The sequence below is a fragment of the Antennarius striatus genome, chromosome 8 (assembly GCF_040054535.1).
Source record: "Antennarius striatus isolate MH-2024 chromosome 8, ASM4005453v1, whole genome shotgun sequence".
Taxonomy (NCBI): domain Eukaryota; kingdom Metazoa; phylum Chordata; class Actinopteri; order Lophiiformes; family Antennariidae; genus Antennarius; species Antennarius striatus.
In genome coordinates this window covers 11880658-11895809 of record NC_090783.1, presented here as the reverse complement: position 1 = coordinate 11895809, position 15152 = coordinate 11880658, and the positions used below count along the sequence as shown (strand labels likewise).

At 40.5% G+C, this 15152-nt stretch overlaps 1 protein-coding gene across 4 annotated transcripts in view; it reads left to right on the top strand.

Annotated features, from left to right (window-relative positions):
* abcc10 (ATP-binding cassette, sub-family C (CFTR/MRP), member 10) overlaps positions 1-15152 on the top strand; it is a 40935-nt gene that overhangs the window by 7953 nt on the left and 17830 nt on the right. Inside the window, exons 12-23 of one of the 4 annotated variants that reach the window (XR_011036892.1) lie at positions 682-714; positions 805-993; positions 1204-1333; positions 1635-1830; positions 3429-3772; positions 4016-4185; positions 4260-4420; positions 5237-5490; positions 6262-6407; positions 7411-7508; positions 11489-11601; positions 11717-13005. Coding sequence is in view for 2 of the 4 variants with exons in the window: in XM_068321179.1 (XP_068177280.1) it covers positions 682-714; positions 805-993; positions 1204-1333; positions 1635-1830; positions 3429-3772; positions 4016-4185; positions 4260-4420; positions 5237-5490; positions 6262-6407; positions 7411-7508; positions 11489-11601; positions 11717-11852 (1970 nt within the window). In the remaining 2 variants the exon portion in view is untranslated. Of the gene's footprint in view, positions 1-681; positions 715-804; positions 994-1203; positions 1334-1634; positions 1831-3428; positions 3773-4015; positions 4186-4259; positions 4421-4566; positions 4598-5236; positions 5491-6261; positions 6408-7410; positions 7509-11488; positions 11602-11716; positions 13254-15152 lie in introns of those variants that run through there. The other 3 variants (XM_068321179.1, XR_011036893.1, XM_068321180.1) reach the window with 3 other exon arrangements.

The window sequence follows — 15152 nt, the reverse complement described above, 5'->3', positions numbered from 1 at the left end:
ACCATCTCATCTCAAATTCACATTTTATAAGCAACTCTCTCTTCCTGATAGTGTTTGCTGAGCCACATCCCTCCATTTTACTGATATGGAGCTCTATCCAAACCCCACTCCCATACAGTTGATATTTATCAAGACAAAATGTGACCCCCCGCCACCCGGTTTCACATCTCTCCGCCTCTACAATCCCGCCAGTAATTTAAAACATGAAATAACAGACAGGTTGTGAAAGAGTTTTCTTGCAGGAAACCTATTGTCTACTTTGCTGGCACTAACTGTAGACCTCACCCGAATTGCTGATGCGCATAAATACACTGCGTTTGTTTCCTGATCAGAAGTTCCCAGAGATGTGGATACAAGAGGAATGAAACACTGCAGAGGATGCACCAACAGCAAAAACAAAAAGACCACATGAAGTCTGACATCAGAGCAAACGGGTCACTTAGTCTCACTTGCGGAGTTATTTTAACATAATGTGAAATCTTAATCTATGGGTGTTAATGTTGCTTTTTAGAGACTATTTGCGTAAGGCTAAATCCCCTTGCCATGATCACGTGAAGCCATTATCCATGGTCCAGCTTGCAGACTGGATCGATCTTGAAGAAATAAGAACCGTCATAACCCCAAAATTTTTTATGGAGAATACAAATAACCAATAACTTAATATTTTGTGCTTGCATAAAGGAACATCAGATGCATTCCACTCGGAAATTAAAGGTAAATAAATCAGTTTTGTCTTAATCCAAATTAATCACTTCTTAAATTTGGGTTTGCTGTAAATATTAATACTTATTGGGTGTGACCCAGATGATGTGGAACAGGAGGAAGAGAAGCCGTGTCCATCTCATGATCTTTGTGTGGAGGATGACATCTACCAGTTGGGGGTGGAGCAGAAGCAGTCTGGCAGTCTTTCATGGAGAGTTTACAAGACCTACTGGTTTGCTATAGGAGGTGTGATGGCTGCTTCTATCCTGATGTCTCTGCTCCTCATGCAAGGTTTGCATCAACCAACACAATGTAGTGTGATCTGATGAGTCCAGACAGCTGGTCAACTGGTAGTAGCTTGGATGAATTTTACAATCTTACATCAATGACATTATTAGGTTTATTCCTATTAAACATAACGGGAATGCAGTTGACTCATGATGGGCTTTTAAATAGTAAAAAGGTTGAGTTCAGCTGTTAATAACTTTGTTTGTGATTCAGTCTCTAAGAACCTTTCTGACTGGTGGCTATCCCACTGGATCTCTGAACTGAAAAACAACAGTTCCAGTCAAACAAATGGTTCTCTCTCTGGCATACCTCATCTTCTGCTCTTCTTATCTGGAAGGTTGATGTAAGTTATCCAGTACATGCATTGTTAATAACACATTCTTTTTGTATGGGAGGCATTCAAGTTATCAAATGAAGTGAACATCAGATTTTCAGTTTAGATCAGAATAACACCATAAAGTTGATATCAAAACATTTCTAAAAAGTGTTTTGAACTGCTCGGCCGTAATTTACAGATTTTTGTTATCATGTTTAAATAACTTTGTATGGTTTAAGTTAATTCTTTATTTTAATGCACAGAGTAACATCCAAGCTCTACATCTTCCTGTCTTCATGTGGTAAAACGTTCACACCTACTCCCCCAGGTCTGCTCCATCCTCATTTGTTCAGACATTACCTTCCAGCAACATGAGCTCAGATGTGAGGTTTTACCTGATGGTGTACAGCTCCGTTGCTGCGGCCAACACTGTCTTCACCGCACTCCGAGCTTTCCTCTTTGCCTATGGAGTCATTTGTGCTGCCTCAGTTATCCACAACCGACTTCTGGACCGGGTCCTCAAGGTGAGCTCTGAGCAACTAAGCAGTCAAGCTGAGCAGTTTTAGAGTTTGGCAGCAAAAGAAAAGAGTCAAAATGTTTATTTCAGACTGAATAGTGCAAAAATGTTCAACAATGCTATTTTCCACTCAAAGCGACAAATAAATGAAATGTAACAAAGGTTTCCTAGCATAAATCTAAAAACATGAGGTTTTGACTACAAGAAGAAGAAGTATACTTAGTTGATCCCCGCAAGGGGAAATAACAAAGTCACTCGGTTAGTTGACAAGTATACAGGTCCCCTGAACACAGCACACAAGGGGGGCTGTAGGCATGCAGTTAGTGCAATCACATCAGGGAGGCAGAGTGACGGGCAGCTGCTTCGGAACGCGACCCAATTTTGAGCAGCTTGTAAGGGAACGGCGCCTTGCTCAAGGGCGCACGGCGCCTTGCTCAAGGGCACCTCGGCAGTGGCTGGGAGGTGAGCTGACACCTCCCACTGTCAGCTCACACTCCTGGTGACATCATGGCGGGAGCGGGATTCGATCCGCCGATGGCTGGGGCGATCCATCTACGAGACATCTGCTCTACCGCTGAGCCACTGCCACCCCATTCATTTCAGACTGAAACCTGTGGAAACATGTTAGAAAATGCCATTGCCCCTGAAAATGACAAGAAAGTTACTTGTCACACAGGTTTCCACAGCATATGTGTGAAAACAAGTGACTCCTTAGCCAGAAACAGTCGTTTTAGGACTGAAAAAGCTGAAAAGAGTCAAAATGTTTTTTTCAGACTGAAAAGTGAAAAAATGTTCAACAATGCTATTTTCAACTCACAGTGACAAATAAATGAAATGTAACAAAGAAAAAAAAAAGAGTTTTGCAGCAAGAAGTGAGGGTTAAAGAGTCAGACGGCTGCCACAGTAAACTGACTAGCAGATGAACAAATTAATTTCTTGTCTCAGCTATTGTGTAAAACAATAGTGTGAGCTCTAATGAAATAACCAGTTTAGCAAATCATACTGAGATCAGTATGATTTGCTAAACACAAAGCCACATGCTCGAGGTGGTTGAGAAGGGAGGAAAGAGGGAAAACTCAGTTCTCAGTGTTAGAGGTTGCAGCATTGATAAAGTGTAATGTTTATTGTTACCTATGTTAGGACAAAACCTTTGCTTCTTTTGCTCATTTAAAAGAAACATTTGTGTTTTTGATCAGTCTTTTTATTTTTTTACAATGAATCAGATGGATTTAGGTGAATTGACAGATGTGCTTTGCATTGCAACCACCCTCAGCCCTTAGTCTCTGGTAGCTCATTGGGTCATGACCGCCTTGTCTCAGTCCTTTTATACCTTAGAACTAGTATCATATTTGTTCTCATCTTGCGGATTTGTGACTTTCATACAATAATTTGATGCAAAACAACAGCTGAATGATTTTTTCATTCAGTGTTGGCTGCATGTGGAAAAAAAACATTGTAAGTTGATGATATCTACTAACTGTGTGTCCGTCTGTATGTTAATTTAAAAATGGTGATCAGAGCACCAATAGAATTTTTATAATATACTTAAACCAAATTGGTTACTTGAATTAACCAAACTGTCTTCCTGTTTTCATTCTTTCCCAGGCCACAGGGACATTCTTTGACACAACTCCAATGGGTCGCATTCTTAACCGGTTCTCCTCAGATCTGTACACCATAGATGACAGCCTGCCATTCATTTTGAACATCTTGCTAGCCACTGTGTTCAGTCTGGCAGGGATGCTGGTTGTGATAAGCTATAGCCTACCCTGGGTCTTAGTGCCACTTCTTCCCCTGGCTCTGTTCTACCATCGCACACAACACTTCTACCGGCACACATCTCGGGAGTTAAAGCGCATGTGCAGCCTCACTTTGTCTCCTATCTATTCACACTTCTCTGAAACCCTGACAGGGCTTGGAACCATCCGGGCCAGTAGAAGTTCTGCCAGGTGAGACCCTGAAAACTATCACTGAGTTTGAAAATTATATCAGCATATTCTATTTACATTGGACATTAGGTGGCAAAAACTTGTATTTGTTGATATATAGGTTTGTGGTTTTGGTCTAAGATGTTGGATGTGACTGATCTTTTTTTTCTGTCTGGATGCTCCATACTACATGATTTGGGTAAATCATTCCTATATTTACCTTGTCCTGAGCCAAACCTATGTCATGCCACTTTGTTGCTATAGGTTCATGGAGGAGAATGCCCGTCTTCTTGAGCAGAACCAACGCTGCTTCTTCCTTAGCAATGCCGCTATGCAGTGGCTGGATATCCGCTTGCAGCTGATTGGTGTGGCTGTGGTGACTGGCCTCGCAGTGATTGCTGTAATCCAGCACCAGCATAGTTCTGTTGATCCAGGTGAGTCCAAGCTGGGTATGGTTGCTAAACAAGTGTGTCACCTCTGTGATGTTTATGATTATGTTGTTCAACAGGCATGGTAGGTCTGTCCCTCTCCTACGCCCTGTCCATCACAGCCCTGCTGTCTGGCCTTATATTCAGTTTCACCCAGACTGAGATGCAGCTGGTGAGTGTGGAAAGAACTGAGGAGTACTCCACCAGCCTTCCCTCAGAACCACAGCACCAGAACACACAGGTCAGATCAACTGCCACGCTGCCATCAATGGATACTGACAGCAGTTAGAGACTGGGTGTGATGCAGGAATGTACAGAATTTTAGTGACTCCAAATCTTATTGAATGTCTGAGTCATTATCTACTATGTTGCCCAATTGTGTTGTAGGTGGTAAGGGCGTCGATTGACTCATCGGAAGGTCAGTAATTCGAGAACCACTCCCCCAATCTACATGCCAATGTGTCTTTGAGCACAATACTTAACTCCAACTTGCTCCCTTGGCACCATATGTCCCGCCAAATGTTTAATAGTGATTGCTCAAATGCAGAGAACAAATTTCCAAGTGAAAAGTTCCCAACAGATCGATAAAGTATTGATAAATACATAATGTTACCAAAGGGTGAGCTAATGTTCTTCACAGCAGAAAAGCAATGCTACCTTCTCCGAAACAACTGAAGAAAATGTGAATTTCATCTCAAAAGTGAAAAACAAAAAAGGAAAAAAACAAATACAAAGTCAAGCTATTAAGTGTACTTTAAGTTTACAAAATGTTGTCAGCTCAATTCAACAACAGGACATTGTGTTATCTTGTCACTATGTTCTCGCAGCAGAGTTTCGGCACATTCCTCAGATGCTGTGGATGCTTATGTCTTCAGCTTTAATTGTGGGAAGCCGCACCTTCTTCAGTTATTTGGAGAACTACTCCATTGAAACCTCAGTAAATAAGAAAGTGTCGCAGCAAGACTGTGTGACTACAAATAAACAGTCAAAACAAAACATTAAACCATATCTGTGTTGTAACTTTTATGTCACTCCGCTATCTCTTCTTTAACATCAGCTGCCCCCGGAATGGCCTGAGCAGGGCTGGCTGGAGTTCCGTTCTGTAGTTTTGGCCTACAGGGATGGTCTTCCTAATGCTCTGGACAGAGTGAGCTTGGTAGTGAGACCCGGGGAGAAGGTGGGCATCGTGGGGCGCACAGGCTCCGGCAAGTCCACTCTGTTCCAGTCCTTGTTCCGAATGGTTGAGCTGAACCAAGGGCAGATTCTCCTGGATGGATTGGACATCCGCACTGTGGGCCTGGCTCAACTCAGGTTTGTCTGAAATGAGTGTTGGTTTGAATGAAAATTAGATAACAATCGGTAAGCTAATATGATCCTATCAGCATAGTTTGATTTATAAGTTCATCCACAGCTCCCAGGACACTGTGTTATCTAGTCAGCAACCTACAGGGAGGAGTGGTTTCACACTGCATTTTCGGTGCTCCAATGCAACACTTCATCCTGTTTAGTTTAAACACATCATGTGTCATCAAGAGCCATTCAGAGAGGCATACTGGAAAGGCTAATTCTTTCACAATAAAACATAGATACTGCTCAAAGAGATTTCATCTGCAAGTAGATCCAGAGGTCAGTTTATCAAATGTTTCCTTTTGTTTCATTTGGTTACTTAAAACAAATTCAAAATTGTTCAAGCCTAGAAAAAACTGGTTGCTTTAACTTCAGCTCATGTTAAAGCAACTTGTGCGAGGACCTCTTGGCAGGTCCTAGCACAAGACAAGCATTCAAATATATTCAAACTATGTTTTGTCTCAATGGAACCCTTCAAGTGCACTGTAACACTTATTTCAGTCAAGTGAGAGAAATATTGTTAAGTGACTATAACAAATATTCTTCATCATCAAACTCCTGTAAAATTTGCATATTACATTTGAATCACATGACTCAGCGGATGATTTTACTTTCTTCTTGAATTCCATTCTTAAAAAAATAACACCTCAAGCTTGAAATGATACAAGGCTCTATTTCAAAAATGCCGTTAGTTATCATCTGACACTTTGTGTGTTGTGTTGGTTCCCTCTGCAGGTCCAGGTTGGCTATTATTCCTCAGGACCCCTTTCTGTTTAGTGGGACTATCAGGGATAATCTGGACCCATGTGGAAGACACTCAGAGCAGCAGCTGGTGGATGTTGTGGAGCAGTGCCACCTCAGCTCTTTGGTCGACTTGATGGGTGAGAGATTTCTACAAAGAACATGTTATGAGTCAAATTAAGTTATGTGAGGAGATGACTGTAAATTACAGATAGTTGGAAAAAGTAGAAATGACTCACGAGTATTCACAAAGTTCACTCCACCTGTCTTGTTCACATTAACTACAGTTATTACAGAATGTTTTCTTTGGTTTACACTGACATGTTGCAACAGCAACATCTCGCAATTGGGAGTTTTTTACCCCAGAGTAAAACAGCCACTCTCCGGATATTCCATTTTGTGTTAGCATGTATAAATATTTGTCATAGTATACAATAAAGCTTCGACTGTTTGTGTAATTGCAGATTATACTTTTACCATACCCCTCACTCTACCAGAAACTTTTTATGATTTATTAATTCCCCTAATTCAGTAATTCTTATTTTACAGGAGGCACGGACAGATTACATCTAACCATTCATTTTTCAACTAAATGATGAATTTATTTTGACCCAATCATGTTTTTTGCTCTGCATAACGCAGTATATCAGTGTGAAAACAGCTACAGTTCTCACTGTCATTGACACTTTACTGATGTAAAGATTAAAACAGGACTTATTGAACAATTTTTAACCTGTTCAGTAGCTTTATCGTATGGGTTTGTGCATTATATAAGATACACATTGAAATTATGTAAATGCTAAAAAAAAAGAAGCTTTTGAGTTAACAATTGAAAAAAAATTGTGTAACAGTGATAGTTTTGGTTATCAGAATAAATGTATGTGCTCAATTATTTCCATTTTAATGGGGGTCTAAGCATACTACAAATGACCTCTGCATAAATCAAAACCTTGTTGGTGAATGTATGAGTTCTGAGTGCTTTTCTAATGCTCATATACAGTCTCTCTCTCTCTCTCTCTCTCTCTCTCTCTCTCTCTCTCTCTGTCTCTGTGTGTGTGTGTGTGTGTGTGTGTGTGTGTGTGTGTGTGTGTGTGTGTGTGTGTGTGTGTGTGTGTGTGTGTGTGTGTGTGTGTGTGCTTGCAGGTGGTCTGGATGCTGAGGTTGGGGAAAGAGGAAAATTGTTTTCTGTGGGACAGAGGCAGCTGCTGTGTTTGGCCAGGGCTCTTCTGACCCAGGCCAAGGTGAAAGCTAATTTTATCATTTAGTTTAATTACACAAGAAGAAACAGTGTGTGTATATATACACTTCCTGGCCCAAAAAAGTCACCACCAAAAAAAGGTCACAAACTCTAATATTTTGTTGGACCGCCTTTAGTTTTTGTTGTGGAATGCACTCCCTGTGGTAGTGTTTCAATAAGCTTCTGCAATGTCACAAGTTATTTGCAACCAGTGATACATTATTTTTTCATCAAGATCTTGCATTAATGATGGTAGAGTCTGACCTCTGCGCAAAGTCTTCTCCAGAACATCCCAAAGGTACTCAATGGGGTTCAGGTCTGAACTCTGCGGTGGCCAGTCCATATGTGAAAATGATGTCTCATGCTTCGTGAACCATGTCTCATGCTTCTTTCACAATTTGAGCCTGATGAATTCTGGCATCGTCATCTTGGAATATGCCCTTGTCATTAGGGAAGAAAAAAAATCCATTGATGGAAAAAACCTGGTCATTTTGTATATTGAGGTAGTTAGCTGAGCTCATCCTTTGAGCACATACTGTTGCTGAACCTGGAATTGACCAACTGCAGCAATCCCAGATCATAACATTGCCCCTGTAGGCTGGTACAGTAGGCACTAGGCATGATGGGTTCAGCACTACAGCTGCCTCTCCTCTTAGCCTGATCACTCTGGAACAGGGTACATCTGGGGTCATCAGACCACATGGCTTTCTTCCATTGCTCCAATCTTTAGTCCAATCTCTATGCTCCTGAGGAAATTGAAGCCTTTTTGTCCAGTCAACCACACCGATTAGTGGTTTTCTTAAGGCTACACAGCTGTTCAGTCCCAAACTCTTGAGCACCCTTTGTATTGTATGTGTAGAAATGCTCTTACTATCACTATTAAATACAGCCGTGAGTTCAACTGTTGTTTTTCTTTGATTTAATCTCACCACATGTTTAAGTAATCGACAATGACAGTCATGCAGAATGTTTGGGTCCCCAGTATCCTTCCTTTTTAATGATGCGTTCGATGTATCTATCTATCTATATAAATGTATATATGTTTAAAAAAATATCCCTCTCACCCTTGTAGGGTGGTATCTGTGTGTCATCCTCAAGCTTGGGTCCTCTACCAGAGGACCAAGCTGTTCCTAGGACTGCGCTCTTCTGGACTGAGGCTTCAGGTGTTTTACCAGGAATCTGCCGGAGCCACTCTTCCCGTTTGGGGGTCACTGCTCCCAAGTGCTCCTATTACCATGGGGATCACATTAATCTTGATCTTCCACATATGTCCAGCTGTTCTTTCAACCCTTGATACTTGTTTGAGATGGTCATCCGACTTTCAACGAGAGCAGACGTCTTTCTCTTGTCTCTCGTCGTTGCTAACTCTCACTACTCCCTCGAATTCATACTTGGGTTAACTCTCACTGACTCTTACTGATTCCCGCAAAATGACGAGAGTAAGAGGAAAATCAGGAGTATGAGAATAAAAACATGAAAGAAACCCTTGAGCGGGTGGCCTTGTGCAGTGGATGAGCTAAGGCGTACTGTGGATAAGCTAAGGAGTGACTTCGATAAGTTCAACAGTGACCTTGATAAGGTCACTGTTGACCTGGAAGACAACCTGAAACCGTTAGTTAACCGCATGCAAAAAAATGGAGGATAACATGGATAAAATGAGAAAAGACGCAGATAAAAAAGAATGAAAGATGGTTGTCCTAGAGCAAGGACAACAAAGAATGGAGGAATTCCAACAAAGCATTCGTAATTTCTCGACATCAAACTTAAGCCGAGAAATTACGCTCATGCTGTGGCCAGAGCAGAGGAAACTGAACACAGTACTGATTATGAGTCAGTGGAACAACAGATGACTTCTCAACTGAGGGATCTGGAGATTAATATTGAGCCGGACCAGATTGAGAAATGTCACCCACTACCATCTGGAGGTAGGAGAGCACCTGCAGTGCTGATAAAGTTTAACAATTGCAAGTACGAAATTGTTCTTCTGAGACAAGGCCCAAAACTGAAAGGAAAAGATGCATCAATGAGAATCTCACCAAAAAGAATACTGATATCGCTAAAAAAGCTCGTCAGCTGAAGAAGAATGGGCTGATCGAAAACACCTGGACCAACATCTGCAGGATCTTCATCAAAACAAAAGAGCTTTATCTGGAGCAGATGAAAAAAATGGTGATCAAAAAAGTGGAAGAATTGGTGAAATTCAACCAATAAGGTATGACTGGCGTTAAACTCTGGAACAAACTTGACAATGAAGTTAGGAGTCTAAGGAACTCTATTTGCCTTTAAAAAAGGTTTTAAAAACTTGATAATGTGTTGTAATGAGAGAGATGTTGTTGATTTACGGGACGGGAATTTTACAAGCCAATGGCTTCTACCCGTCAACCGTTTTTTTTTTTCGGATGTTGTTGATGTTCCAACACTGATGAAAGTGAAGTCTGCTGTAATACTTCTCAATCTTTTCATGTTCCTTCTTCATGATGTTGGCGTCAGCTGGAATCGCCACATATATCACCACTGCTCTCTTCTGCTCTTTGTCCACCACCAATATGTCTGGTTGGTTAGCCAGGAGCTGTTTATCAGTCTGGAAACTGAAGTCCCACAGGATCTTAGCCCTGTTGTTCTCAACCACCTTTGGTGGTATGTCCCATTTGGATTTGGGTATTTCTATTCCATACTGGGTACAGATGTCACACTATCACATCTACTTGCTTGTGCCTCTCCATGTATGCTGACCTGGCTAGCATCTTACACCCTGCTACCACATGCTGGATTGTGTCTGAGGCTTCTTTACATAGCCTGCACCTTGGGTCAGATCTACTGTGGTAGATATTGACCTCTATTACTGTTGTACTTAGGGCCTGTTCTTGTGCTGCCATGATCAGTGCCTCTGTGCTGTCAGTCCAGCTTTATCCAGCCATTGGTAGGTCTTCTTGGTATCAGCCACTTCCTCTATCTGACCGTGGTACATACCGTGTTGTCCCTATGTGTGTATATATATATATATATATATATATATATATATATATATATATATATATATATATCCCCCTTCTCATTGGCCCTCAGTGCTGGATGAACACTATTTTTCAGCAGGTTTATACATATGGAATTCACAACATTGACCTACATTTCATCATTGGCTTCCCCGGTTATCTCAGTGCTGCTGCTTTCCGTACATGTGCTGTAAGGAAAGCAGCCCCTATCTCAGTTGTATTTATTTTCCACCCAACCGGTCAAGGCGGATTGCCGCCCTCCAGAGTCTGGGTCCCCGACCACTGTTTCTTCCTCATGAGGTACTTTGTCCCTCCCGCTGTCGCTTATGATTGCCTTGGAGGTGTTTCTCTTTTGTTGGGTTACTCTTCCCGTAAAATCATTTTCAAATATCTGTTAATAGGATTAAGCACTTTACAAACAAAAGTTTATTGGCTGATTGATGGCCCTGACTCCTTTCCACACCTCCAATCCTAATATGAAAGTTATCTCATATACTGTACATGTGATCTGAGTAGGATATGAAATATAATGTAAACATGGGCGTGTTTAGAGAAACATGATATCAGCTAAAGAAAGTCTGTTCTACTCTGTATGAAATATTATCACACAAATACATTCACAATCCACAAAAGATGAGTCATTGTAAATATTTTAACCTAGGTTGTACTATGTGTACTTATATTTCCCCTAATGTGCATCTCATCAAACACGGCCACAGTTGTGAGATGCTAACCCAGCCATTGATTTAACAGTAACATACACATTGAGCATGTGCTCATATGCAGATATACTGTACACACAATAATGCGAAAGTAAATGTCTGTGCTCAGGTGACATTACTGAGTTTTGTTGTCTCCAGTATTTTCTTGTGAACAAGTGTTACATCTGTTTCATTCCTACCATCATTAGCAGTAATTCCCGTGCCAAATATTAACATCCATTTAAATAACACACTTATTTAACACTCTGCATTGTTTTACCATCACATAGCTTCTATGTATCGATGAAGCCACGGCCAGCGTGGATCAGAAGACAGACAAACTGCTGCAGCAAACCATCAGAGAGAAGTTTCAGGATAAGACCATCCTCACCGTTGCACACAGGTAAAGATTCTCCTGATGTCTTTTTCAAGGTTTGATATTACTGTACATGATAAATTCTTATTAATGAAACCTTTAAGATAAGATATTGACTGATAATTTTATTTTTGTCTTTGAGGATTAACACCATCATGGACTATGATCGGGTGCTTGTGATGCTTGGTGGGAAAGTGGTGGAGTTTGACACCCCCACTGTTCTCATGCAAAATGAACATTCCATCTTCAACAGACTGGTTGGTCAGAAAGGAGAGTGAGATGATGAAAAAGGACACTAAAGAGGAAACACACCTCATTTTACATTTTATCTTTTAAAGGTCTCCTGAAATGTGAATTTGCTGCAGGTTTAATCTAGTTTTAGCTGTCAGGAATAAAACTATATCTACCACTGACAAGGTGATCATGTTTCCCATCATCTTTGTTAAAAATGCTTCATGAATTAAAGTTGAATCCAAATCCAGACAACATCATATGGACTGTTATATATTGTATTGAGATGTTTTCAGGACACACTTTAAAGCAGATATCGGTCATCGTGAGATGATCAGGTGATCAAAAACAGATGATTAATTATCTGTTTTATTAATAAAGGATTTATTTTATTGAACTTTATTAGGTGACCTGTCCACTGAGTTGGACTCACTACACTTTTTGGAAATTTAGTGTGAATCCAATTGCTTTATCATTTGAGAAGGATTTGGGCTACTCGGGCTAAAAAACTGTGTGTTCTTTTTTTGATCAGTTGTACTTGTAAGTCAGGAATTGTGTGATCTACAAATAAATGTTTTGCATTTTTATGGAAATTTAATTTCCAGAAAATATTAGTTAAGCTAAGCTAATTTTAAAATGTACTTGTAAATTTTATAATCACAATGTTGCTACGTATATTTTGATGACTGGTAAAAAAAAAAAGTAATACATACGGGTCGTTGATAAAGAAATTACAATAAATAATTATGGTTTACATATATACACTGTCATCACACTGTTTTATCCAACCAGTTTTTTCTGTTTTGGCTCCCTAAATTTGAGGTTTTCCATATAATGTCATTTTATTTGTCTATATGTTGGTGCATGTGAAAACACGTTGTAATTTATGACGAAAAGTAGGACAGTTTTGTTGTGTGTGTTTTTGTGCATGAGTAACAGGTATGTGGTAGTCAAGGTGTGTCAAGGTTTTCTTTGTATTAGGGTGTGAGATGTGAATGTTACAGTCTGTTGACAGTTCTTGAAAACAGGACATGTAAGGAGGAACCTGTTTTTCTGCTTCAAGTATTTGTCCACCCGGCACTCCTCTACTCAGTCTCAACCTGCAGAGCAAACAGCATGGACTGACTGAACTTTGCGCTTTGATTCTTAACACAATTTCAACAACACAGAAGCCAAAACACCAGGCTGATGGACCCTGAGGTCAGTTTTATTGACAAGGTTTCTTTTCAACTTCGGGCTTCTTCTTATGCTGTGTTTGCTTCATTCTGTAGGGTGTTCTGTTACGTGTTTTCATGTCCCAACGTACTTTCTGTCAAGTCTCAGCTTTTGGGTTGTTTATTGTGACTTCTTTTTTTAAATCGTTGAACATGTTTTTTGTTTATGCAGTTGCTTTAATCAGCTCCTTGTGTGTTATGTTAATTCAGTATTTGTTTTTATTAAAGTTCTGTGAAAGATTTTGTTTTCAGAGTTTAGATTTCCTGATTACTACGTGAAATATATGTCCATTAGTTTTCATGGACTTCACTCATCTGCACCTGCACCTCCTGTACTCCACACTGCACATGTTTCAGGTGAAGTAAAGATCTGATGGCACACAAGCTTGTTTTGCAAGTGAAACGAATCCTTTTCAAAAGGAGTCAGTTATTATTTGTAGCTAAGATTGACTGAATACATTCACTTTCCCTTACCTGAAAATGGTTTAAAATTTAACTTTTCAAGGAATACTTTGCTCAGAGGCGGCACAGTGGCGCAGTGGTTAGCGCTGCCGCCTCACAACAATGCAGACCCAGGTTCGAGTCCCACTCTGTGCGGAGTTCGCATGCTCTCCCCTTGTCTACGTGGGTTCTCTCCGGGTTCTCCGGCTTCCTCCCACCTCCAAAAGCATGCACTTCAGGTTGATTGGCCGTTCCAAATTGCCCGTAGGAATGAGTGTGTGTGTCCATGGTTGTATGTCTTTGTGTGTGGCTCCGCGGTGCACTGGCATCGTGCCAGGAGTGTCCCCTGCCTCACATCCTATGCTGCCGAGATAGGCTCCGGCTCCCTGTGACCCGCTGCAGCGGATACAGCGGTGGTAATCTGAAAATGACTAACTTTGCTCAGATGCCATTTAGTGTCAGCTATACTCTGAAGTCAGTATCAGAAATGTCATTGTTAGCATTTGTCAAAAACCTATATACAGTGGTACCTCTACTTACGAAATTAAGTGATTCTGGAAAAAATTGCTTAAGTAGAAAATTACGTAAGTTTTCCATGCAAATGCCCTAATCAGTTCCAAGCCCCAAAAAATTCCGACATAAATGTTTTATAAAGTATAAAAATATGTAACTAATACATGTTAGAATTGGATTATTACACAATAAAAGAGTTGTGCATAACATAAAAAACAAAGAATAGAGTAAAGAATAAAAATGATGGTTATTTACCTTGTAACTGCTGTCTCCATTTTTTTTTTTGTTCTCTTTGGTTCATGCGCTCCTATCTCATGATGCCGAACAGAGTGAATTCCAGTCCTCCTTTTGAACTTCTCCAACCACCCTTAACTTCTCCATCCACAATGCCTTAAACTCCGTAAACTTCCTTTTGTTTTAATAACGTGGCGATTGTAGATGCATTACGGCCATATTCTTTGGCGAGATCAACCAAACGCATCCCTTTCTCACGCTTTTCTATGATCTCTTGCTTTGTATGGACAAAAAACAATTTTCTTCGTCTTTTCTTTTCCTCTTTTCTCCATCACTTTCTTGGGGTCCATAGCAAATACATACTCAGAAAGTTATTATATTTAAGCAAAACTATTAGACTACCTCACGGGTCGAGTGCCGAATGTGGGACACTCTGCATAAGCACCGATCTAGCTCCACACAGAGGTAGAGTGGCATCCCTCTAATGGAATGCCAGGAAGATACGTAATAGGTAATAGCCAATGGCAGAGCACCTCCGAGAATGTTGCGTTCAGGAACCTGTGGGAGATTCGAGTATCAGCCGATTTTACATTACGTAAGTCGTAAGTAGAGGCAATATTTTTCTGGTGAGAAATTTCGTAAGTAGAAAATTTCGTAAGTAGAGACATTCGTAAGTAGAGGTACCACTGTATTGAGCAATTCTTAACTGTGAAACTGCACCATTCAGGAGTATGATGTACTATCATTTTACAATCACTTACTTAGATATTTTGGCAAATTAATGCTATCATTAACATGCCTTTTCCAATTGTTAAATCATGGCAGAATTCTCTGGAGTTTGCCACAATCTTTACACACACGCACACACACACACACACACACACACACACACACACACACACACACACACACACACACACACACGCAGGCAATCTTTCTCCACTT